We start from the raw sequence: 25,331 nt of genomic DNA, 5'->3' as shown, positions 1-25,331 counted from the left end.
TTGCTCATTACCTGCAAGGCAAGGTTCCCAGAGATGGGCCATTATGTAGAATTTAAGCTTATAGGCAACATCCTTTCAGTGATGAACTTGTAAGAGAATGCAGAGATTCTTCCCTGTTACAGTACTTTAAGTCCATCCCTAAAATCCTGCGGCAGAATTCTGACCCAGGTTGGGCCAGTCACTTGAGGCTGGGGCGGGGCATGGTGGGGTGCAGAGTGGTTGAGGGAGCACCATGGGTGGGGGAGGAGGGCAGTTGGGATAATTTCTCAAAAGGAGTCCATGTACCTTAATAGAAGACTGTATCAGGGGGCAAGCCCTTTTGAAAAATTAAGCTAAATTATTTTAATCTGTCATTAAACTGCTGGTGATTCTTGTCTTTGAGACTTGTTTGTTATTTAATAGTGAATGACGGCCTGCAGGAATTTTTGACATCAGGAAGTGAGGTGTTGAGTTTGCTTAAAGGCTGCCCAGTGTAGGAAACTTGTCTCAAAATTGCCTGTGGGTTTCAGTGAGTCAGGGCAAAGGCAGACATTATCTAAAGATGCTTTTAAGACATCATTATCATACACAGCAACGTGAGATACAAATGCTCAATTTTAAATTCTGCAACTTAATTTCATAGCCATATTTTTTACTGAAAGACGTTTCTCTTGGGCATGATATATTGCGAAATTTCTTCTGACCTTGACCGGATCATAGTGCGCTTACTTTTGTGATTTATGGAGCAACATGATGCCTTTAAAAGTCTATCAAAACAGGTCCAAGTCAGACTAAGCTGTGAAGTTTGGAAAGTTGCCAGCCAAAATCTCGGCCTTCTCTGCCCACCGAAGCCAAATGAAAAAAATGGAGAGTTTGGAGGAAATAGAAAGGTGGCTTTTACTCTCAGCGGCTGAGAGGGGAACTCAGTGGGCTTATGTCTCAAGAACTGTGCCCCCAGCCCATGAGGAACCTAGGGGTTCCTAGGTATACACGGCAGGGCTCGCAGTCAGGAGTCGGTGATGAGGAACAAAGGTGGTGGGACCTTGATTTCTTCCTCTTGCCTTGTTTGAAAGACAGTCACACACTGGCATCAGTATCCCCGTCTTGGAGTCTGCTAGTTTGGCGGCTCTGCGACCTTCTTTCTGGTGTGTAACCGCAAGGAGAAGCATGTCGTCAGGGTAAACACCAGATAGAGGATGTATTTAGCACAGAGTCAAAGGAGAAAATGTGAATTGTAGCTCCTGCAGAGTTGGGGGCCAGGAAAGCAGATTTAGTTACAGACATGCAGAATTAGGAGCAATTAAAGTTTAAAAAAAAAAAAAGGACTTCCCTGGTGGCTCAGATGGCAAAGAAGCCCCCTGCAATGCAATAGACCTAGGTTTGATCCCTAGATTGGGAAGATCCTCTGGAGAAGGGAATGGCAGCCCACTCCAGTATTCTTGCCTGGAGAATCCCATGGACAGAGGAGCCTGGTGGGCTGCGGTCCACGAGGCTTTAAAAACTAGGGATGTTCAGGCCTGCTCTCTGTTTTCTTTGGCTTTGTTCTCAGAGAAGGGAAAAAGAAAAACTCAGTCCTCTTTTTTTTTCCTTTTCACTGCAACAGGAATATCTTAACGTTTTGAATTAATTTCATAAAGAAGCTGTCAGACACTGTCAGTTAAACTAAAGAGCATAAAATTATTTCAGCTCTGTTGTTGAATTTGTAGGTAAAAATAATGAAGAAGAAATTTTTAAAGACAGATAATTACAGCCAATATTTTGCCTGTTTTTTCTTCTTCATCTGGGAGAACTTATAGGACAGGGGCTTGCTCTGCAAACAGTGCTACTGAGCTGCAGGTAGCAGGTAGCAGGTGCATGCATGCATGCTTCGTCGCTCAGTCGTGTCCAACTCTGTGACCCCACAGACTGTAGCCCTCCAGGCTCCTCTGTCCATGGGATTCTCCAGGCAAGAATACTGGAGTGGGTTGTCATGCCCTCCTCCAGGGGATCTTCCCAACCCAGGGATCAAACCCAGGTCTCCCGCATTGCAGGTGGATTCTTTACCGACTGAGCCACCAGGGAAGCCCAGGTTGAGGATGACAGCTGCTCTAATAGTGGTGGATTTGTGCCCTCAGACAGCAATGTTATGTTATGTTAAAGTCATGTTATGTCAAATAGTCAATTTCAGAATTTCCAAGTTCATAGGAGGAAAGGAGAGTGGATCCCAGCTCAGTCAGTAAGGCTGGCAAAGAATGTGGTGGAGGACACAGAACAACCTAAGGACTGGGGTGTCCGTGTAGTCCAGAGGAAGATGGTGAAGAGAGAGCGTCCAGGGGAAGGGGGGCCACCTGACTGTGGGTCAGATAGCCGGGGCATAACAGCTGTTCTCTGTCACTAAGACGGCGATGATCCATAAGGAACCATCAGTCCTAGGGAGAAGGGCCCATCAACCAAATGTAACCTCAAGTTAGTGAGGTCAGCAGAAGCCTTTGAAGGGTGAGACTTGCCCTCCAATACGAGCCCTGCCTGCTGCTCACACCTCACTGGATGTGTCTGTCTCTCGGGAACGGCCGCCAGCCCCCTCCAGCCCTGCAGTCAGTTGAGAGTCACTAGCGCCATCAGCGTTGATCAGTGTCTCGTGGCCACAGCACTCACCCATCCCTCACACTCACAGCTGGCAGGAACACCCAGAGGACTCAGAGGACTCACGCGAGCGGTCACGGGAGGGGCGTTCCAGGGAGTGGAGAGTGCCCCCTGTGAAGGATGCCCGGTTTCCATGGGGCTGCCTGTTCACATCTATCCTCTGGGGGCATTTAAACTATCAGCAACCCAAACCTGGATCTAGTGATATCCCAGTTTTGATTTCCACTTTGAGAGCCAGAACCACTCTCGTAGCCTTAGTTTTCTTCTGAAAGCTGCTGGATGATAGAAGACGAGATTGATTAGCTCAAAGATGGATAATTCTGAGAAAAATAATTGAATTCACCTCCGGCTTCCCTGGTGAGAGGGCCATCTGGTTGACCTCTCTGCCTTCAGCAGAGGGAAATAAAACGTGCAACGGCCAGCTGGCCCCGTCGCAGCCGGCGAGGCCTGGACCTCGGCCGTCGCCGTGGACCTGCCCGCCTCCCAGCACCCCCGTCGTTCCTGCTCTTGCATCTCCTGTGCTCGCGTCTCCTGAGATGGGGAGCATCTTTAGCACAACCCCTAGTGCCCTGCAGAAGTCAGCCTCCAGCCTCATCTCTTGTTTTTTAAATATTTTTTTAATATGGACCATTTCTTTTTCTTTCCATTTCTAAAGTCTTTATTGAGTTTTGCTACAGGATTGCTTCTGTTTCATGTGTTGGTTTTCTGGCTGGCAGGCATGTGGGATCTCAGTCCCTGACCAGGGATTGAACCCACACCCCCTGCACGGGAAGGTGAAGTCTTAAGCTCTGGGCCACCGGGGAAGTCCTTCCAGTCTCCTGCTGGCTGCCCCGTGTCCCTTTAGCCACAGCGCACGCAGTACCTGAGGCGAGGTGGTTATTGCTGCGTCACGTGGTGGAGTCTCAGCTGCAACCTACACCACCCTACTCCGGGGACCCAACAGAAGTTAAAGTGCTCATTTCCCCTCATTGGAGCTTCCGGTGTGAAGAGAGTGGATGAAGGAAACGTGGTCTCTGCACCCTTTACCGTCTTTATCCAGGACAGGAAGTTTTGTGAGCTTTTGAGTTTCCCCGTGTCGCATGTCAGGTGTTACCCGGACATCGTTTGGATCACAATCAGTAGTAACACAATGGTGATTCAGGTTTCTGTAGTGTCTGTAAACAGTAACGGGCTTTCAGACACGTGTGCGTTTATCCTCTAGATTCCTCATCCCCAGCCTTCCTCTCTTTTCTCCACCTTTGCAGTCTCAGTGTCTCTTTTTTAAATAGTCACCCCTGAGTTTTCATTTGATTCTCTGCTCCTCATCAGAAGGCGTGAGGTGTGATGAAGGTATATGGAGCTCAGGACGAGAAAAGATGCTGTAGACTGGGACTTCCCTGGCCATCCAGTGGTTTAAAACTCTGCCGTCCCAAAGCAGAGGGCACAGCTTCAATCCCTGCGCAGATCTCTAAGATTCTACATGCTGCTCAGCATGGTCAAAATAAGTAAAATAAAGAGATGTCAGATTTTCGCAGAGAGAGGAGAGGGCCTCTCTAGCAGACCTGGCTTAAGTGCACAGGTGGTCCCTGCAGGGGAGTCAGCATCCAACAGAGTCTTTTCTGAATCAGTTCACAGGACATCGTGGGGTCTGTAACTAATGTTGTGACCTTGGCAAAGAAAATATCAAGCTCTGATTAGGAACTGCTAAGATAATAGCACTCTGGAAAGATGAATTTTATATTTAAAACAACCAAATGACCCAGGAAAGGGTTTAGTTTGGTTTCAGTTCTTTGTTTTCTTTCTGTCTGAGCTAAAAATAAGTATGACCAACAGTTACCTCACTAGGTACAAGGGAATTGGCACCCTTAGATGTCAGTTTGCATTAGTCTTTTAGGACCGATTGCTATTTATGGCATAGTTCATGCAGTCAGACTTATATTAACGCTTTACTTTCTGCATCAGTCAACAATTGCGCCTCTGACAGATGTGCAGGCAAATAACAAAGTTCCTTCTCTTAAAGGCATCTGTAGATTCACTCAGCCATTCCACCCACAGTCCCCGGGCGCTGTGGTGTCCTAGGCTGTGTACCAGGCATCGTGATCATGAACATCAGGATAACTTCCTTAAGTGGCTTGCAGCCTGCAGATGACACAGGCATGGAACGCACCATTTAGGAGTGCAGTAATGTTACAGAAGAGCATTTACAAAGTGTTTCATTTGTGTCCAATTGAAAAGAATAATGGACTCTGCCAGTGAAACCAGGCAAAGCTTCCTGAAATGTCAGAGATGATATTTTAGCTGACAACTGAAGAATGCGAAGGGATTTGCCTGTTGAAATGAGGCTGGAGAGGAATGGCAGGAAACGGAAATCAAACATGTATGCAAAGGTGCAGAGGGTACGGGTGGGGTGGGGATGGGGACAGGGCAGGAGGTGGCTCCAGGAGCAGTAAGTTGTGAGCAGAGAGTGGGAGGCTTAGCTCAGAGGTGGAGGGAAGGAGAGGGGACTGTCTTTGTAGTGAGGTGCACATCACTTGAGCACAGAACCCAGACTCCTCAGAGAGGGCTCCAAGTGTAGGAGGGGCATATAAATGTGTCCTCTGCTCCGAATAGCACTGTTGACTGGCATTTTCTATCACGTGCCCAGGGTTAACCCCTTCTCACAACCTCCGCCACTGCTGCCTGGCACAAACCTCCATCACCCCTCCTAGTGGGTCCCATCACACCTCCTTGTTTCCTTGTTCTTTGCCCTCCGTGTAGCAGCTCCGCTGGGGGTCTTCCTGTGGGAGTCTGGTTCACGCCCTCTGGTGCTCACATGCCTTGCCCTTAGAGGAAAAGCCAAAACCCGGGCTGTGGCGTCCAGACCCTGCTTTCCTGGCTGCCCACACCCACCCTCCTTGCTCAGCGTGGTCACCCCACTCACATCTCCGTGGCCCCCCCCCCCCGGCCGCTGTCTCTCTGCCACCCTCCACTCCAGAGCACACACTGCCTCTTCCTCTCCCTGAATTGCTTGCCCTCAGGTGTCAGCCCGTGTCTGACTCTGTCTGGAGCAGCTATAACACACCGCCACAGACCGGGTGGCTTAAACACAGATTTCTCTCTCACAGCTCCCGGGACTGGAAGTCCAGGGTCAGGGTGCCAGCTGCTGGCTCTGGTGAAGGCCGTCTCCTTGGGTTGCAGACAGCCGCCTTCTCTCTGTCCTCATATGGCCTTTCCTCCATGTCTGCAGGTGAAGACAGAGGGGAGGCAGCTTTCTTGGTGTGCTCATCTGTCTATTGTTTGTTCCCCGTCCCTACACTAAGATACAAGGAAGGAATATGGAAAAACATGAAGGCTGTTGGACTTGGGTTGCTAACAATGCATAACAGGTTCACAGAACAGGGCTTGGCAGAGTAAGCCTTGGATAAATATTGGATGGATGGATGGATGGGAGATTTGTTCACCTTCTCAGGCCAGCGTTTAATTGTAAATTTTATTGGATCTCCAAGGTATGCATGTGGTACCAAGCAGAACAGGCAATACATAACAGCCTCATTCTCATCATTCTAGGCAAAAATTACGCAATGATGTTGAGAAATGCACTGCTGAAGCTCAACATTGCAGGGGAAAGTTGCCCTTCTTGAGAAACGGGAACAATTTTGCTCAAATTTTTGATAATTCACTTCCTACAAGTTAAGATGAGGAAGTCTGAATTTGGGATGCCAAATCAGATGCTCAGGTTGGATGTTCACTGTTAATCTGCATTCTAACTCAAAAACCAGATCTATGTTCTGGTTATTATTAAGTATCCGTGTACGAGTTAAATATGCACACACATCAGTACTGGAGAGGAAGACGAAGAAATGGAAACTTTCGTTCTTTTGGGCTAGCAAGTTGCTCATGTGTTTTTCCTCTTTGTTTCCTATGGTTATTGTAGTGATATTGTTTGTGTAGTTTAAAACGTTACTTTTGACAATAAAATTTGGAATTTAGTAAGGACAGTCTTCATGGGAAATAGATGGGGAAACAGTGGAAACAGTGTCAGACTTTATTTTTCTGGGCTCCAAAATCACTGCAGATGGTGACTGCAGCCATGGAATTAAAAGACACTTACTCCTTGGAAGGAAAGTTATGACCAACCTAGATAGCATATTCAAAAGCAGAGACATTACTTTGCCAACAAAGGTCCGTCCAGTCAAGGCTATGGTTTTTCCAGTGGTCGTGTATGGATGTGAGAGTTGGACTGTGAAGAAAGCTGAGCGCTGAAGAATTGATGCTTTTGAACTGTGATGTTGGAGAAGACTCCTGAGAGTCCCTTGGACTGCAAGGAGATCCAACCAGTCCATTCTGAAGGAGATCAGCCTGGAGGGAATGATGCTAAAGCTGAGGCTCAAGTACTTTGGCCACCCCGTGCAAGGTGGCCAACTTTTCCAATTTGACTCATTGGAAAAGACTCTGATGCTGGGAGGGATTGGGGGGAGGTGGAAAAGAGGATGACAGAGGATGAGATGGCTGGATGGCATCACCGACTCAATGGACGTTTGAGTGAACTCCGGGAGTTGGTGATGGACAGGGAGGCCTGGCGTGCTGCGGTTGCAAAGAGTCGGACATGACTGAGTGACTGAACTGAACTGAACTGAACTGAAGGATGGTCTGCTTTTCTGAGGGTGAAATGATGCTGCTTTTTAAATGTAAGAGTGTTGCCTGAAAGTGTGATGCATCTGTACTTAAGAAATGGCATCAGTGATCCAGAATCACTTCACTTAAGTAGACTCTGCTATCAACACCTGTTTGGTTATATTATTGTGCATTCTTCCATCTAATAATATATATGGAATTGGTTTTCTCTGCAAAATCTTTTCTTAGCCCAGTGAGCACGAAGGAGCAGAGCCTTTGTCCTTTTTCTGAACTGTCCTGACCGTCTTTCATTTTCCCACTGCCAAGCCGTCTCAGCATCTTTCTTTCCCATGCCCTGTGTGTCCATTGAAGGTACCCCGTGTTCGAAGTTTTCAAGATCTCTCCTCTCCACCTTCTTTCCTGGGCTGGCCCTCCTGCATCCTTGTGGGCTGTTCATCCACCCTCCTCACTTTCTGGTGAAATAGCCTGTTCTGTCATGAAGCAATGCAAATGGTTAGAAATTCTGAAGTTTTGTTTGTTTGTTTGTTTGACATAATTTTGTCTGGGTGAAATTCCCTTTTGATTGCAACTCTGCCTTCTGGAGCTCTGCAGAAGTCTTCTCTCTCTTGCATGTGATACTTCAAATAGACAGAGCCTCTGAGTATTTGATTTTTGAGGCTGAGGTCTTCCCGTAGCCTTGCTTCATATGACGTTTTGCAGCGTCTCTGTCTTTGGTCCTCTTTATGGCGTACTCTGTCCATCATTATCTCTAACGATGTTCAGCCCAGACTTGGACACCATACTGTGAGTGTGCTTGAGCCAGGGAAAGGTCTACTGGACATCACTGTTCTACTACTGAACATCACTACAATTCATTCAATTGCATTTTTGCAAGTAAATTAGTTATGCTCCTGGCCACTCAAGAAGTTGATGCAAAAAAAAAAGTGATGCAAAGTAAAAGTCTTAGTTGTGTTTTTTCTAAGTCTCTGTACACTATTTTAGTTGTTTTTTTCATATAAACTTCTAAATAAAACAAAATTTCAAATCTTAGATTATTTTTATTAGAAACAAGATTTAAAAGATATCCATTGTTTGAGCTGATGAAGACCATACCATTAATTTAATTATTCTCTGTCTTGAGAAAGATTGATCTTGAGTATGAAATTGTTCTAGTTTTGGATGTTGACTCTGAATTTAATCTGAACAGTATTTGAGAAATGTCCACTTTGGGTCTGTGAGAGATCATGCACACTATGATAGTGTAAGGAATGCACTCCTGCAAGATACACGCTATTCACATTCTTAGTGAGAATGGTTTATTTCCTCTGTTAACTCAGGTGAAATGAAAAGCTACTCAATCAGTGAGATCTGATCACTTCTTGTCATTGGCCAGTGATTTCCTCACATAGAAAACTCTATCCAGTAGGAAAGGAGATTGACTCAGTATACCTTTTTGTCATTCAGTTCAGTTCGGTTCAGTCGCTCATTCGTGTCCAACTCTTTGCAAACCCATGAGCCATAGCACGCCAGGCCTCCCTGTCCATCACCAACTCCTGGAATCCACCCAAACCCATGTCCATCGAGGCGGTGAAGCCATCCAACCATCTCATCCTCTGTCGTCCCCTTCTCCTCCTGCCCTCAATCTTTCCCAGCATCAGGGTCTTTTCAAATGAGTCAGCTCTTCGCATCAGGTGGTCAAAGGATTGGAGTTTCAGCTTCAACGTCAGTCCTTCCAATGAACACCCAGGACTGATCTCCTTTAGGATGGACTGGTTGGATCTCCTTGCAGTCCAAGGGACTCTCAAGAGTCCTCTCCAACATCACAGTTCAAAAGCATCAATTCTTCAGCACTCAATTTTCTTTATAGTCCAACTCTAACATCCATACATGACTACTGGAAAAACCATAGCCTTGACTAGACAGACCTTTGTTGGCAAAGTAATATCTCTGCTTTTGAATATGCTATCTAGGTTGGTCATAACTTTCCTTCCAAGGAGTAAGCATCTTTCAATTTCATGGCTGCAATCACCATCTGCACTGATTTTGGAGCCCCAAAATATAAAGTCTGACACTGTTTCCACTGTTTCCCCATCTATTTCCCATGACGTGATGGGACCAGATGCCATGATCTTCGTTTTCTGAATGTTGAGCTTTAAGCCAACTTTTTCACTCTCCTCTTTCACTTTCATCAAGAGGCTTTTTAGTTCCTCTTCACTTTCTGCCATAAGGGTGGTGTCATCTGCATATCTGAGGTTATTGATATTTCTCCCGGCAATCTTGATTCCAGCTTGTGCTTCTTCCAGCCCAGTGTTTCTCTGATGTACTCTGCATATAAGTTAAATAAGGAGGGTGACAATATCCAGCCTTGATGTTCTCCTTTTCCTATTTGGAACCAGGCTGTTGTTCCATGTCCAGTTCTAACTGTTGCTTCCTGACCTGCATATAGGTTTCTCAAGAGGCAGGTCAGGTGGTCTGGTATTCCCGGCTCTTGAAGAATTTCCCACAGTTTATTGTGATCCACACAGTCAAAGGCTTTGGCATAGTCAATAAAGCAGAAATAGATGTTTTTCTGGAACTCTCATGCTTTTTCCATGATCCAGCGGATGTTGGCAATTTGATCTCTGGTTCCTCTGCCTTTTCTAAATCCAGCCTGAACATCTAGAAGTTCACGGTTCATGTGTTGCTGAAGCCTGGCTTGGAGAATTTTGAGCATTACTTTACTAGCATGTGAGATGAGTGCAGTTGTGTGGTAGTCTGAGCATTCTTTGGCATTGCCTTTCTTTGGGATTGGAATAAAAACTGGGCTTTTCCAGTCCTGTGGCCACTGCTGAGTTTTCCAAATTTGCTGGCATATGGAGTGCAGCACTTTCACAGCATCATCTTTCAGGATTTGAAATAGCTCAACTGGAATTCCATCACCTCCACTAGCTTTGTTTGTAGTGATGCTTTCTAAGGCCCACTTGAGTTCACATTCCAGGATGTCTGGCTCTCAGTGAGTGATCACACCATTATGATTATCTGGGTCGTGAAGATCCTTTTTGTACAGTTCTTCTGTGTATTCTTGCCATCTCTTCTTAATATCTTCTGCTTCTGTGAGGTCCATAACATTTCTGTCCTTTATCGAGCCCATCTTTGCATGAAATGTTCCCTTGGTATCTCTAATTTTCTTGAAGAGATCTCTAGTCTTTCCCATTCTGTTGTTTTCCTCTACTTCTTTGCATTGATCCCTGAGGAAGGCTTTCTTATCTCTTCTTGCTATTCTTTGGAACTCTGCATTCAGATGCTTATATCTTTCCTTTTATCCTTTGCTTTTCGCTTCTCTTCTTTTCATAGCTATTTGTAAGGCCTCCTCAGGCAGCCATTTTTCTTTTTTTCATTTCTTTTCTATGGGGATGGTCTTGATCCCTGTCTCCTGTACAATGTCAGGAACCTCCGTCCATAGTTCATCAGGCACTCTACCTATCAGATCTAGGCCCTTAAATCTATTTCTCACTTCCACTGTATAATCATAAGGGATTTGATTTAGGTCATACCTGAATGGTCTAGTGGTTTTCCCTACTTTCTTCAATTTAAGTCTGAATTTGGCAATTTGGACATTGGCATATACACATATACTGGCACCTGGTATGTGCTAAATAAATGTTTGAGTTTCACAGCTGAAATAGAAGTTCACAGTGTGGGTGTCAATGAAGAGAAAGATGAGAGGTTGAGGCTGGAAGTTTTATCGTACCTGGGTTTGATCTGATGGAATGTAATAGGTTGACTGCAATGAGAAACTCCACAGTCACCAGGTAATGTGGACCCAAGTGTATTGGGTGGAGAAGCGTTAAGTTACAGAAAAGGCTGTAAACATAACATAATGTCACCTTCTTCTTGAGATAAAGCTTTGCCATAAGATGAGGGAAGCAGCCTGGGTCCTCTGGACCCTGAGGCAGAAGGAAGAGAAAGGCACTTAGGGCCGCTTCAGGGATGAGAGTGCCTAGAGCTCTTCCTTTGTCTCCCGTGTCGCGTCCTCCTTGCTGCGCGGGCCTTTCTCTAGGTGCCGAGAGTGAGGACCGCGCCCCAGTTTCGGTGCACGTGTTCCTCCGCGGCGGCTGCCCTTGTGCAGAGGATGGACTCTCTAGGCGTGAGACTGCAGGAGTCGCGGCGCGTGGGCTCAGTAGTCGTGGCTCCCGGGCCCTGGAGCACAGGCTCAGTAGCTGTGGTGCAGGGGCTTAGTTGCTCCGAGGCATGCGGGATCTTCCCAGAGCAGGGATCCAACCCCCGTCCCTTGCGTCTCCTGCCTTGGCAGGCAGATTCTTTACCACCAAGCCACCACGGAAGCCTACACCTGAGATCTTGATTTGACTCAAGTGTGGTTACTTGGATTATTTTAGTTCCTTTTTTGACTCACAGATTTTCTCTTTTGTGCTGTCGTTTCAGGAGCTCGTGGGAAGTAACCCTCCACAAAGAAACTGGAAAGGAATAGCCATCGCGCTGCTTGTCATCCTGGTCATCTGCTCCTTGATTGTCACCTCGGTGATACTGCTGACACCAGGTACTTACGTTTATTCCTGGAAAAGCAAGTTGCTGTAATGGAGAGAGGGCATGATTTTACTTGGCGATTTTTTTCTAAGTAACTGCCTACTGTGTAATTTATGTTCCCTTGATTCTAATTCTCATTGCACCATATGGTAAAATGATGTTATATGCATTCAATGAAAAAAATCCATTGTACATGCTATGAATTTGTTTAGATAATTCCTGACTAGGGTAAATTCTTGGCATGTATTAAAATTCACAAATATTTATTTATATTTGATCAGCTTAAACAAAGACTTTGCCCTTATAAATATAATGATTTTATATGTCTCATGGTATTCTTGGGTATTCTATCAGGGATGAATTAAAGTTATTAAAACAACATATACTAAGTGTGAGCTAAGGATAAACTAATTATTAGATACTACTGATGAAATAAAGGAAGCATGAAACAGAATTAGGAATCTCTCAGGGAAGAAAAACTCACAAAAATTGTCAGCAAAAGTCTACAGGAAAAAAAAAACATATATAGGCATGGATTATTGCAAGTTTCAAATATAAGTTGTATAGAGGGTGAGAAGAAAGAGATAAAATGCTTCATGAGAAAGTTCACCGAGAAAGTCATGTGTGAAGTTGGGCTTCTGTGGAGAGGTGAGAACTTAGTAGCAGGAGAGTGGAGAGATTGGGACAAGAAGAAAGCCTTTGCCCGTAAGCTAAACGTACAGGGTCATGATAGGAAAACATTATCGCCATATATAAACTATGTGACTATCCATTCTCCTCTGTTGTATTAAGTGTCAACTTGTGTGGACAAAAAGATGTTCCAGTCCTCAATAAATAGACTATACAGGTATTAGACTTTATGATGGAAAAAATGCATTTTTTGACAGGTACAAAAATTGCAGGCAAATTTTCAGGTATGTTTAATTTATTGTTGCTGTTATTGTTTAGTCACTCAGTCATGTCCAACTTTTTGTAACCCCATATCACACCAAGCTCCTCTATCCATGAGATTTTCCAGGCAAGAATACTGGAGTGAGTTGCTATTTCCTTACTGACTAAGTTTGAGCAAGCTCTAGGAGATTGTCAAGGACAGGGAAGCTTGGTATGCTGCAGTCCATGGGGTCACAAAGAGTCAGACACAACTGAGCAACTGAACAACAATACCCTGAAACCAAAATTCAATAAAGATATCACAAGAAAGCTACAGACCAATAAATCTTATGAACATAGATGCAAAAATCATAACAAAATACTAACAAGTTGAACCAAATTACCAAACCAAAAAAGGATTATATACCATGACCAAATGGGATTTATCCCAGGAAATAAAATTTTGTTTAGCATATGAAAAATCAGCATAGTACACTCAGATTTATAGAATAAAGACAAAAAAAAACCACAGCATAATCATCTCAATAGGCACAGAATAAGCGTTTGACAAAATTCAAAATCCCCTCTCTATAAAACACTGAACAAATGAAGAGTAGAAAGAAACTTTCCTAACCTGAAAAAGAGCATCTATAAAAAACCCACAGCTAACATTGTACTTCACACTGAAATGGTTAGCAGTGATCCTGCTAAATATCAGGTTATTCTTGACAAGAGGAAGAAAAGACATCCAGGTTAGAAAGAAGTAAAACTATCTCTATTCATAGATGGCATGAACTGGTGTATAAAAAATCTTACAGAGTCCACAAACACAAAAAACATAACTAATAAATGAGTTCAGCCACATTGGAAGATGCAAAGTTGTACAAAAATTATTTATATTCCTGTACACTAGTAATAAGCAATTCAAAATGAAATTTAGAAATGATTCCATTTACATTACTTTTAAAGGGAAGGAATCAATTTAACAATAAAAATGTAAGACGTGTGCACTGAAAAACCATGAAACGTAATTGAAAGGAATGAAAGATCTTCACAAATGGAAAGATATCCCATGTTCATGGATTAGAGGATCTACTATTGTTAACATGCAGTACTTCCCAGAATCATCCATAGATTCAACATGCTCCATGTCAGAATCCCAACTGGCTTTTTTTTTCAAAAATTGACAGGCCAATTCTAAACTTGATAGGAAAATGCAAGGCTCTCAGACCAGCCAAAACAATCTTGAAAAAGAACAGTTAACGCACTTATATCTATGATATTAAAATTTACCCTAAAACCACAGTAAAAGTATTGTGATACTATCTTTGTTGTTGTTCAGTCACTCAGTCATGTCTGACCCTTTGTGACCCCATGGACTGAAGCTCTCCAGGCTTCCCTGTCGTTCACCATCTCCCAGAGCTTGCTCAAACTCATGTCCATTGAGTCAGTGATGCCATCAAACCATCTCATCCTCTGTCGTCCCCTTCTCCTCCTGCCCTCAATCTTTCCCAGCATCAGAGTCTTTTCCGATGAGTTGGCTCTTCGCATCAGGTGGCCGAAGTATTGGAGCTTCAGCTTCAGTCCTTCCAATGAACATTCAGGGTTGATTTCCTTTAGGATGGACTGGTTGGATCTCCTTGCAGTCCAAGGGACTCTCAAGAGTCTTCTCCAACACCACAGTTCAAAAGCATCAATTCTTCAGCACTCAGCTTTCTTCACAGTCCAACTCTCACATCCATACATGACCACTGGAAAAACCATAGCCTTGGCTAGACGGACCTTTGTTCGTCTAGTAAAAAAGTAATGTCTCTGCTTTTGAATACGCTATCTAGGTTGGTCATAACTTTCCTTCCAAGGAGTAAGCGTCTTTTAATTTCATGGCTGCAGTCACCATCTGCAGTGATTTTGGAGCCCCAAAAAATAAAGTCTGACACTATTTCCACTGTTTCCCCATCTATTTCCCATGAAGTGATGGGACTGGATGCCATGATCTTAGTTTTGTGAATGTTGAGCTTTAAGCCAACTTTTTCACTCTCCTCTTTCACTTCATCAAGAGGCTCTTTAGTTCCTCTTCACTTTCTGCCATAAGGGTGGTGTCATCTGCATATCTGAGGTTATTGATATTTCTCCCAGCAATCTTGATTCCAGCTTGTGCTTCTTCCAGCCCAGCATTTCTCATGATGTACTCTGCATATATGTTAATTAAGCAGGGTGACAATATACAGCCCTGACGTACTCCTTTTCCTATTTGGAACCAGTCTGTTAGGAAACTGTCAGATATGACACCAAAAGCACAAGCAACCAAAGGAAAAAATAGATAACACTTTTATCAACATAAAAATATTTTGTGTTTCAAAGGCCAGTATGAGGAAGGTGAAAAGAGAACCCCCAGGATGGGAGAATATATTTGCAAATCATATACTCAATAAACATTTAGTATTCAGAGTATACAAAGAGTTCTTTTAGCTTAAATCACGCGACAAACAGTTCATTTTTAAATGGGTAAAGGATTTAAACGACATTTCTCCAAAGAAACACAAATGGCCAATAAGTCTGAGCAAACATGCTGTATATCATTAACCGTCAGGGAGATGCACATGAACACAGAGTAGGCAGCACTTCATACTCAGCAGGATGGACATGTGTGTATATATAATTTTATATGTATTTTGGCACTGTTTTTAAAGGCTGCAGTCCATTTACAATTATTGAAAATAATTGTATTTTCAATACATTTCAATACATTCAGTAAACTGCTATATTCCCCGAAGTTTACAGTGAACCCTTGTAACCTGCAGTGCACACAGCAGCTCGTGCGTCACACCCCATCCTTGTTGCCCACCTCTCCCTCAGCCCACGGGTAGCCACCAGTTCGTTTCATCTGTGAGTCTGCTTCTTTTTTGTTATATTCACTAGTTTGTTGTGCTTTTTAGATTCCACATATAAGAGAGATCGCACAGTGTTTGTCTGTCTCTGACTTATTCACTTAGCATAATACCCTTCAATTCAAATCCAAAATAATGTATATATTTTAATGGGAAATAGCAAATATTGGTGAGGATGTGGGAAACTAGAACCTCATACAGTCCTAGTAGGAATGTAGAATTGCGTAGCCTCTTTGAACAAGGTGAAGTGGTGAAAGTGAAAGTTGCTCTGTCCGACTTCGGGACCCCATGGATTGTATCCCACCAGGCTTCTCTGTCCGTGGGATTTTCCAGGCAACAATACTGGAGTGGGTTGCCATTTCCTTCTCCAGGAACAGATGTCCATAGAGACATTCCCAATAGCCGAAAGTGACCCAAATGCCCCTCACCGGGTGAATGGATAAACAGTGTGGTATATCCATACAGTGGAGTGTTATTCAGCTATAAAAATTAAATACATATGCATCTTACAGCATAGCTAAAACCTGGGCACAAGTGAAAGAGGTTGGACATAAAGTGCCACATATTGTGTGATTCCACAACAGGAGATCCATAGAGATAAAGAGTAGGTTAGTGTTTACTGGAAATGGGGAGAGGACGCAGGGTCTGCTGACTCTGCTAATAGGTATGAGATTGCTTCTTTTATAAAGACATTGTATTTTTAGAGCAGTTTTAAATTCACAGCAAAATTGAAGCTATGGTACAGAGATTCCCTATATATGTCCTGCCCCAGCATATACACGGGTCACACATTATCTACATCCCCTCCCATACTGGGGCATTTGATACAACTGATGAACCTACATCCGTGCATCATAATGAGACTTCTTTTGGAGGTGACACAGATACTCTGGAATTCAGTAGTGGTGATGAGTGCAGAGTTCTTTAACTCATTAAAAAATTACTGAACTGTGTACATTAAAAAGGTGAAGTTCATGATATGTGAATTTTATCTCAATTAGGGTATTAGTTTAAACAGTGGTGGCAAAGTTGTTTTAAAAGTGGTTCATTCTGGCCGTTTATATACTGAAGTTTCAACAACACTTGCCTAACGGTGAAGAGGTTTCAATGGCAGTTGTGAAAAGAGTCGCTTGCTCTGTGAGTGAGGTTTATGATGAGATCAGAGTTCCTGGATCACTTGGACTCACGATTCAAAACAGAGCATCTGATGAACAGGAAAACATCCATTCAGCTGTTGAAATCTAAACGAGTAGATTTGAGAGGGATTGGGGAAGGGAATTGGTAAAGACATATACTCTTCTATTTTATAATTTTGCTGATATTTTATATTAATTAAAAATTAATTCATAAAAGTTGGGGACTTTGGCAACTATTTTTAATTAATAAAAAGGAAATGAGATCTCCTTCAGAAATTGTGAAGCATGTGTTCCTACCTTTGCTTTTCTTTGAGCACAAGTGTAGTGTATACAGCAACCATTGAAGATCTGACGATATGATTGTCCATCGCTCACTTTGGGAGTTAGGGAACAGCAATGGTCTGGGTAGTGCAAACTCCCATTCCCCCCGCTCCCCAAGGAACGTGAGCATTCCTGTCACCCAGGATCCGAGGGCTCATGCATCCATCACTTCGAAGGGAGATGAGAGGGCTGCTGGAGGCTCCCCTCACACCTGCGATCCAGGGCAACCAGGCTGGGTGGGAAATGTCTGAGACTGAACAACTTCATGGCCGGGACATGAAGTCAGTCCCGAGACATTGCCTTCCAGATGCCCACTCAGCATCAGGCAGAGAGCTGTCCCTGGGTCTTCCCATCTGTACGAGAAGTCATGCCTCAGTCTCTCTCCTCTCAAATGCAGCTGCTAATCCTGAAAGCTTTTTACATTCAGTTCTTGTGCAGCCGGAACCATCACAGCAGCATCTCTTCTGCAGTAAATAAGAGAGCACAGAACACGCCATACTGCTCTCTGTTTGAATGCTGATGGCCAGTTGCCAGGGGCAACCACAATGAGGGGGAGGCTCTAATGAATCCCTGAGTTCCAGGAAAGGCTTTGAGTGGGATTTTTTTTATTCGTCTGTTAAAGTGGCTCAGGTGGCTGAGCCTGCCTCACCCTTTGGTTCTATTGGACTTTCATAGGTAGTGTTTCTGGCTCCAGGCTGTGCTGCTGGAGGGCTGTGTGTCCTGGATTTAGGATGGTCGGACGGGCTGGTTCAATAGCGAGTGCTGCCCATCACCGGCTTCTGCATCACTCTCCCTGAATGCAGCAGTGGCTTTTGTTACAGCATCAAAATTGCGCCAGACACAAGAGGATGTCAGATCATTCAGAGCCTTCTCAAGTTCACCTATATGCAGACCATCACATTGACTAATAATGTCTCTCCATCAATCAAACATGAAGGATCCCTGTGAGGGGCTGACGGCATCGAGCTAAGTGCTGGCTGCACTGTGGGCAGAGAAGATGCACATATTCTCCACGACAGCACAGATCCACTGAGAAAGACAGAAAGTGCACACGGTGAATTTCCCACCATGACAGAGATGGGCATACTAGACCACCTGACCTGCCTCCTGAGAGACCTGGATGCAGGTCAAGGGGCAACAGTTACAGCCAGACATGGAACAACACACTGGTCCCAAATTGGGAAGGAGCACGTCAAGGCTGTATACTGTCACCCTGCTTATTTAACTTACATGCAGAGTACATCATCTGAAATGCTGGGCTGGATGAAGCACAAGCTGGAATCAAGATTGCCATGAGAAATATCAATAACCTCAGATATGCAGATGACACCACCCTTATGGCAGAAAGCAAAAAACTAAAGAGCTTCTTAAAGAAGGTGAAAGAAGAGAGTGAAAAAGCTGGCTTAAAACTCAACATTCAGAAAACTCAGATCATGACACCTGGTCCCATTACTTCATGGTAAATAGATGTGGAAACAATGGAAACAGTGAGAGACTCTATTTTCTTGGGCTCCAAAATAACTGCGGACAGTGACTGCAACCATGAAATTAAAAGATGCTTCTTCCTTTGAAGAAAAGCTATGACAAACCTAGATAGCATATTAAAAAGCAGAGACATTACTTTGCTAACAGAGATCCATATAATCAAAGCTATGGTTTTAACAGTAGTCATGTAGGGATGTGAGAGTTGGACCATGAAGAAGGCTGAGCACCAAAGATTTGATGCTTTTAAACTGGTATTGGAGAAGACTCTTGAGAGTCCCTTGGACTGCAAAGAGATCAAACCAGTCAATCCTAAAGAAAATCAACCCTCAATATTCATTGGAAGGACTGATGCTGAAGCTCCAATACTTTGCCCACCTGATGTGAAGAACTAACTCATTGGAAAAAAACCCTGATGTTGGGAAAGATTGAAGGCAGGAGGAGAAGGGGACGACACAGGACAAGATAGCTAGGTGGCATTACCAACTCGATAGACATGAGTTTGAGCAAGCTTCAGGAGATGGTGAAGGACAGGGATGTGCTGCAGTCCATGGGGTCAGAAAGACTTGGACGTGCCCGAGTGACTGAATAATCATTAGGCAAAAATAAAATAGAAGTTACAGGTGAGGCTTGGGGGCTTCCCCAGTAGCTCAGATGGTGAAGAATCTGCCTGCATTGCACGAGACTCGAGTTCAATCCCTGGATCAGGAAGATCCCCTGGAGAAGGGAATGGCTACACACTCCAGTATTCTTGCCTCGAGAATTTCATGGACAGAGGAGCCTGGTGGGCTCTAGTCCATGGGGTCACAAAGAGTCAGATACAAGTGAGAAACTTTCACTTTAATTTTGTTTAAAGACCTGTTGTGTTGTGAATTACTGAATCTTTGACCTAACACACAGCATGGCCATCACCTTGTCCACAGTCCCCAAAGTGCCCGCACACCCCCCTGTATCTTACTGGTTTCTCCACAAGCCACGGCAGGAGTGGCTTTCCCCCTATGAGGGAGGAAGTTTAGGTTTGAAGAGTAGAGACTCCTAGGAGTAATAACACCCTGGACTTACATGCACAGTCTTGAGTGCACCCCTTCCAGACTTGCTGCTGCTTCCTAGACTGACTTGAAACTCATATCATGTATTTAAACCATTATCTTTTCAAGTGCTACCTCTTTTCAGTCTTGTCTTTTGGTTTGTTGAAACTCAGAGTGCAGTATCCACTTTCTACTTAACCCTCAAATCCATTCCAAACTCCTTGGATTCAGTCTTTTGGTGAAAACATTTCTGAGTATGTGGGTCCCTTTCCTACTTGGGAAGTATCCTTGGGAAGGGTCGTGATGGAGTGCGCCTTTGGTGCCTCAGGCTCTCAGAGAACCTCGTCGCGATTCTTACTTCTGAGCGAGAAGTACCTTTGTTCTGTACTGCAGCCTAATTATCACCAGTTATGCACAATTTATGTTTTAAAAATCAAATTAAAAGTGTTTAAGGCAATCTGAGTTCCCAAGGGATTAACCGGATGAGAATGTGTCCTTTTCAGTCTGTCATTCATTTCTCCCTTGCTAGTCTCTGCTCTTTTCTTAATTTCTCTTTGGAATAATAGACTCAAAGTTACCTTTTTTATTTTCAGATATTAAATATATGTCTGCGATAGGTCACACACAGCATATGCCTTTTTTTGCAGCTATAACTCTTGTATTCTGATGAAAAGGACTCTGATAATCTTTAGTACCACAATTATGGTTGTAGGAGCTTAAAAACCCACCAGGATCATATTTGCATTAAAATATCCCTGACATTTGACTTTTATGGATTTTCTCTGTAGAGAAGATGGACAGTGGTTTGTGACGGAAAACATTAGGATACTTTAGGTGGTATAAAAAACGAAAAGCCTTGGGTATTTGGAAATCTTATTGAAGGTAAACTTTTAAGGCTAAGCAGAGGTTATCAGAATATAAGACTCATTAATCTTTTGGGTGGGAACAAAATGTAGAGATGATTTTTACTGAATGGAAATTTCATAACTATCTGATTTATATCTAATGTCTATAAGTGCATTGCTAGCTCTCAGCTTATCTTTTTTAGAAGATGTTCAATTGGACCCAATAGGCTTTACTGAGAGGGAGAGAAATCTAGCAAATTGGCATACAGCTCATAAATTAGATTCTGCTATAAGAGAATGTAAGGGCATCCAAGTCAGAAGCCATCAAGCATTCTGAAATTGCACCACAGTCAAAATAAGAGGAGATGGGTTTATATGGGAAAATTATATGTTAAAATTACATATAAGAGAATCCTTCCACTTAATAATTGCTACTGCTAGTTATCTAAGTTCTGTAACAAAATTTCCACGGATTATTTTAATAGACTTGGCTTTTTAAAAGCAGTTTTAGGTTCCAGCAACAGTGGGAGGAAGGTAGAGTTACCCAGGGGATAGCCTCTGCATGCCCAGACATGCATGGTTATGCCCATCACGAACATCCCTCCCCAGGCAGTGCCTCTGACGGTTTATGAACCTGCGTTGACACGTCGTCGTCACTCAAAGTCCATGGTTGACGGTGAGGTTCACCTCAGTGTGGCACGGTCTGTGGCATCGGGCAAATGTATAATTGCACGCATCGGCCTTTCCCGTATCACATGGGGCAGTTCCACTGCCCTAAAAGTCCTCTGTGCCCTGTGTATTCGTTCTCCCTTCCCCTGTAATGCCTGGAAACCACTGACTTTTGTTGTTGTTACTGTTTCCATGTGTGCGTGCTAAGTCACTTCAGTCATGTCTGACTCTTTGCAACCCTGTGGACTGTAGCCTGCCAGGCTCGTTTGTCCATGGGATTCTCCAGACAGTAATACTGGAGTGGGTTGCCATTTCCTCCTCCAGGGGATCTTCCCACCCAAGGATTGAACCCACGTCTCTTAGGTCTCCTGCACTGACAAGCGGATTCCTTCCAAAACTACAGAAGATACCGTCTCCGTAGTTTTGTCTTTTCCAGAATGCCATCTAGTTGGATCATACAGTATGTACCCTTTTTCAGATCGGCGTCTTTTCACTTAGCAGTGTACACTTAAGGTTCCTTCCTGGAGGAACTGTCATCGTTTGATAGTTTATTTCTTTCTTGTTGCTGTTTTTCAGTTGCTAAGTTGTGTCCTAGTCTTCTGAGACCCCCGCCCCCACGGGCAGTAATCCGCCAGGCACCTCTGTCCATGAGTTTCTCCAGGCAACAATATTGGAGTGGGTTGCCACTTCCTTCTCCAGGGGATCTTCCTGGACTAGGGATCAAACCTGTTCTCCTGCATTGGCTGACAGATTCCTTACCACTGTGCCACCAGGGAAGCCTTATTTCTTTTTCAGCACTAAATAATATCCCATTGTCTGGCTGTACCTCAGTTTCTCGATCCATTTACCCACTGAAAAACATCTTGATTGCTTCCAAGTGTTGATGGTTATGAATAAAGCTGCTGTGAACATTTGCATGAAGGTTCTGGGTGGGACATAAATTTTCAGTTCCTTTGGTCGTTACCAAGGAGCATGATCAGTGGACTGTCTGATGAGTGTGTGTAGTCCTGTGGGAAACCACCAAGCCGTCTTCCCGAGGACGTGCAGCACGGTGATCCCCACCAGCAGTGAATGAGAGTTCCCGGTGCTCCACACGCTCCCCAGCATTTGGTGTTGTCAGCGTCTCAGATTTTCTGATTGGTCCTTCTAGTTGGCGTGAAGTGGTAACCCAGTGTTTCAGCCTATCTTTTTAAAATTCTGGGACAGACGTTTTAAAAACATTATGTATGTGCATATAATATTCTAATGTTTAATGAATTTTCAAACTGAACAGACTACATAGCCTGCACCCAAATCCAAAAATACCAGAATGCAGCCAGTATCCCCAAAGCTACCCCACACCCGTTCCCATCATTCATGTCCCCAAAGGTAGCCTAATTTCTAACGTCATAAAATAATTTTGCATAATGTCATATATTTTACATTTACATTATTCATGTAATTGTGTAATGTGTATTTTTTATACCTGGTTCTTTTGTTCAGTGTGTTCATGCGTTTTATTTTTTTTCCTTGTTGATATTACTTTTACTTTTATTTTTTTTAATTTAAATTTATTTATTTTAATTGGAGGCTAATTCCTTTATAATATTATATTGGTTTTGCCATACATGTGTTTTAATGTTATATTTTAAGTCCTGTTCGTACCCAGTTTTCAACTGATGATGGATTCTCTCTTCATGAGGTCTCATATCATCCCTATGGAAATTGCACAATACCAGTAATTTAATAACTTTTGTTCATTTCATAACAAGTGATATCTGCCTTACTATTTCCTATTGGGGTTTTTCTTGTAGAAATATTGTTTCCTGCCAGTTTTTTATAGGCATTTTCTCTCTGTTCTCCTTCCTACGTTAAACTCGCCCCCCATGTCCCAGGCCTGTCATCATCCACCTATTATCAATGACTATGACCAGGTGTCCTGTCATGGGACATGTGGGGTACTTTATAGGTCTCTGGTGTTCTTCGTTTGCACTAGGGCATCTGTGGTTGTGTCTGTAGATTCTGTGCACACCCACCAGCCAGCTGATGAACTGAGTAGTGTGTGTCTCTATTTTTGCTCCTCTTCTTGCTGCTGTTTCTGATTACAGTTAATGTGTCAGTGCTAAGGAAGACCGAGTGCTATAAATGGGAGGTACAGATAGTATCTGTTATGACAATCCAGAATACAGGAGAAATCGCTGAGGACAGGAAGCATGGGTGGAAGATATTTTGGAGGATGAAGATTTTGAAAGACATACCTGTGTTAATGGGAGGAAATCCAAGAAGGAATGTCACCATGAACCATAATGAGCCTAGCATGTTTGCTGGACAGCAGATGCCTGGCCTGGAAGCACTGGCAGGGTGTGATGGGTGTTAGGAGGGTCTGAGGCACTGACTTCCAGATTGTACTCTAATGGCTCCTACAATCTGGAACAACTTATACATCCTAACTGCTTTTATTGTGATAAACCCACAGATGATCTTATCATTTCCCCTGATGCTGGGAAAGATTGAGAGCAGGAGGAGAAGGGAGCAACAGAGGATGAGATGGTTGGATGGCATCACTGACTCTTTGGACATGAGTTTGAGCACACTCAGGGAGATAGTGATGAACAGGGAAGCCTGGAGTGCTGCAGTCCATGGGGTCACAAGAGTCTGACATGACTTAGACACTGAACAACAGTTGGTCTTGCCACTGGAAGGGGGAGAGGCTTATAAAAATGTGGATACATTTCAGGAAGCTCATGGATCTAGTCAGGCCATTAACCATCTTAGAATCATCTTGAGCAATTATCCAAGCTCAGATGTTAGTAGGTATCCATTCGAGTACTTTTATCCATACAGAACAAAATACCTAACTAAAATACTGTCATTCAAATGGTAGGTGTTTATCATGTTTTCCCAAACAAGAAGTCCAGACCTAGCCATCCCAGGATGATTCAGTGGCTCAAAGACCATGTTTCTCTGCTGCTATCCTCTTCATGTTGACAAAGTAGCTGCAGTGGCACCATGCATCTCATCTCATACCCTCACAAAAAGGAAGGGAAAATTGGAACCTGCCTAATGTATTTCTGTCTTTTTCCAAAACTAGCCAGGAGGCAGCTTGTTCATATAACGATATTAGATGAACACCCTTAGCTGTAAGGGTTGAGAGAGCATGTATTTCATGGAAATTCACCTCTGCTGAATTGACAGAGGGCTGTGGCTCTTGGGGAGGCAACCTAGTGCCTGCCACAGTAAGTAATGAGACTCCTCAGTTTATGAAATACTTGAGGAATGAGGTCTGCATCCCTTGAACTTGAATGGTGAGTTTGCACCGTTCTTTAAATTGAAACAAATCTGAAAAGAGGGAGTTCTGACAGATTCTCATGAAAGAAAGAATTAATTTATACTGCTACTAACCTTACAGTTAGTTGCAAGCTTCCAGAGTCTTGAGAAGTGGGTCCCTAGGAGAATCTTAACAGTCTCTCCTCTGACTTTTCATCATTAGTTCTAGAAGGATTGTTAGGTGAATCTTGCTTATTTATTGAATCCTTACATTAAAGAGCCACTTATCGCAAGGATGACGGTAGATGCTTATTATTCATACTTGCATGAAGACTCTAAGTTAAGGCAGGTGTGCCTCCATATTTATCCATAAAGAGGCACTTTTCAAAGTGTTGCCACATTATGCATTCTACTTTAAAGGCACAGTTGCCTGTAAGCCCTGAAAAGGAGTGTGTCTTATCCTGGCACTCTGGTTTTCTCTGGAGTCTACTGCTTGGCTTAGAGGAGAGCCTGTTGGTAAATTTCACGTGGATTTTGGGAGCCTTTGAGACCATGTGTTAAAGGGGCTAGCTGATCCAGGAGGTGCTATTTTAAGGAAGACTCTGACTGGTCAGGACCCAAAGGTAGCAATTCAGGAGTCTAAGCTGAGTTTCCTCGTATAGGTCAGAGCACAGAAATCGATGAAATAATAAAACCAGAGAACTAGAGAGAAGTTGTCCACAATGAACTAGGCAGCTCGGGGGACTGAAGAGGAGGAAGTTAAATCACCTGCCTTCTCTTTGAGACATAACTCTCACCTTAAACCCTGGTTCAGCAACATTGATCGCTTAAGGAGGAATAATAGATATATGCACTTTCTTGGGCTGATGTTTCGTATTCCCCAAATCCCTGATTACCTGTGCTTTTAGGTGAGGTAATAAAATCACAGAAAATAGGTTAAGCAATAATTTATAGAACCTCAGATCTAATCAGTCTTTTTTTCCCCATCACTTTCCTTTATCCAGATTCTTTTTTTTTTCAATATCCTTTTAAACGTTCAGGAAATGTATGACTGTTGCATTTTCAGAGGCTGCCTTATCAAGTGGTGGGTTAGTTGGAAATGGGAGCAAAGGTTGAGAGGGATGAGGCAGGAAAAAGGCAGGTGCCAGG

At 43.5% G+C, this 25,331-nt stretch overlaps 1 protein-coding gene across 6 annotated transcripts in view; it reads left to right on the top strand.

Annotated features, from left to right (window-relative positions):
- The window catches only part of DPP6 (dipeptidyl peptidase like 6), an 801,122-nt gene that overhangs the window by 404,469 nt on the left and 371,322 nt on the right, over positions 1-25,331 (top strand). For all 6 annotated transcript variants that reach the window (XM_086394726.1, XM_086394729.1, XM_086394730.1 and 3 more), the window contains exon 2: positions 11,596-11,710. In XM_086394726.1, the coding sequence (XP_086250852.1) occupies positions 11,596-11,710 (115 nt within the window). The remainder of the gene's footprint in view (positions 1-11,595; positions 11,711-25,331) is intronic.

This window comes from Bos grunniens, chromosome 4, assembly GCF_055505025.1.
Source record: "Bos grunniens cultivar Pamir isolate PY7600 chromosome 4, Bosgru_T2T1.0, whole genome shotgun sequence".
NCBI lineage: Eukaryota > Metazoa > Chordata > Mammalia > Artiodactyla > Bovidae > Bos > Bos grunniens.
This window is presented reverse-complemented; position numbering and strand designations above follow the sequence as displayed.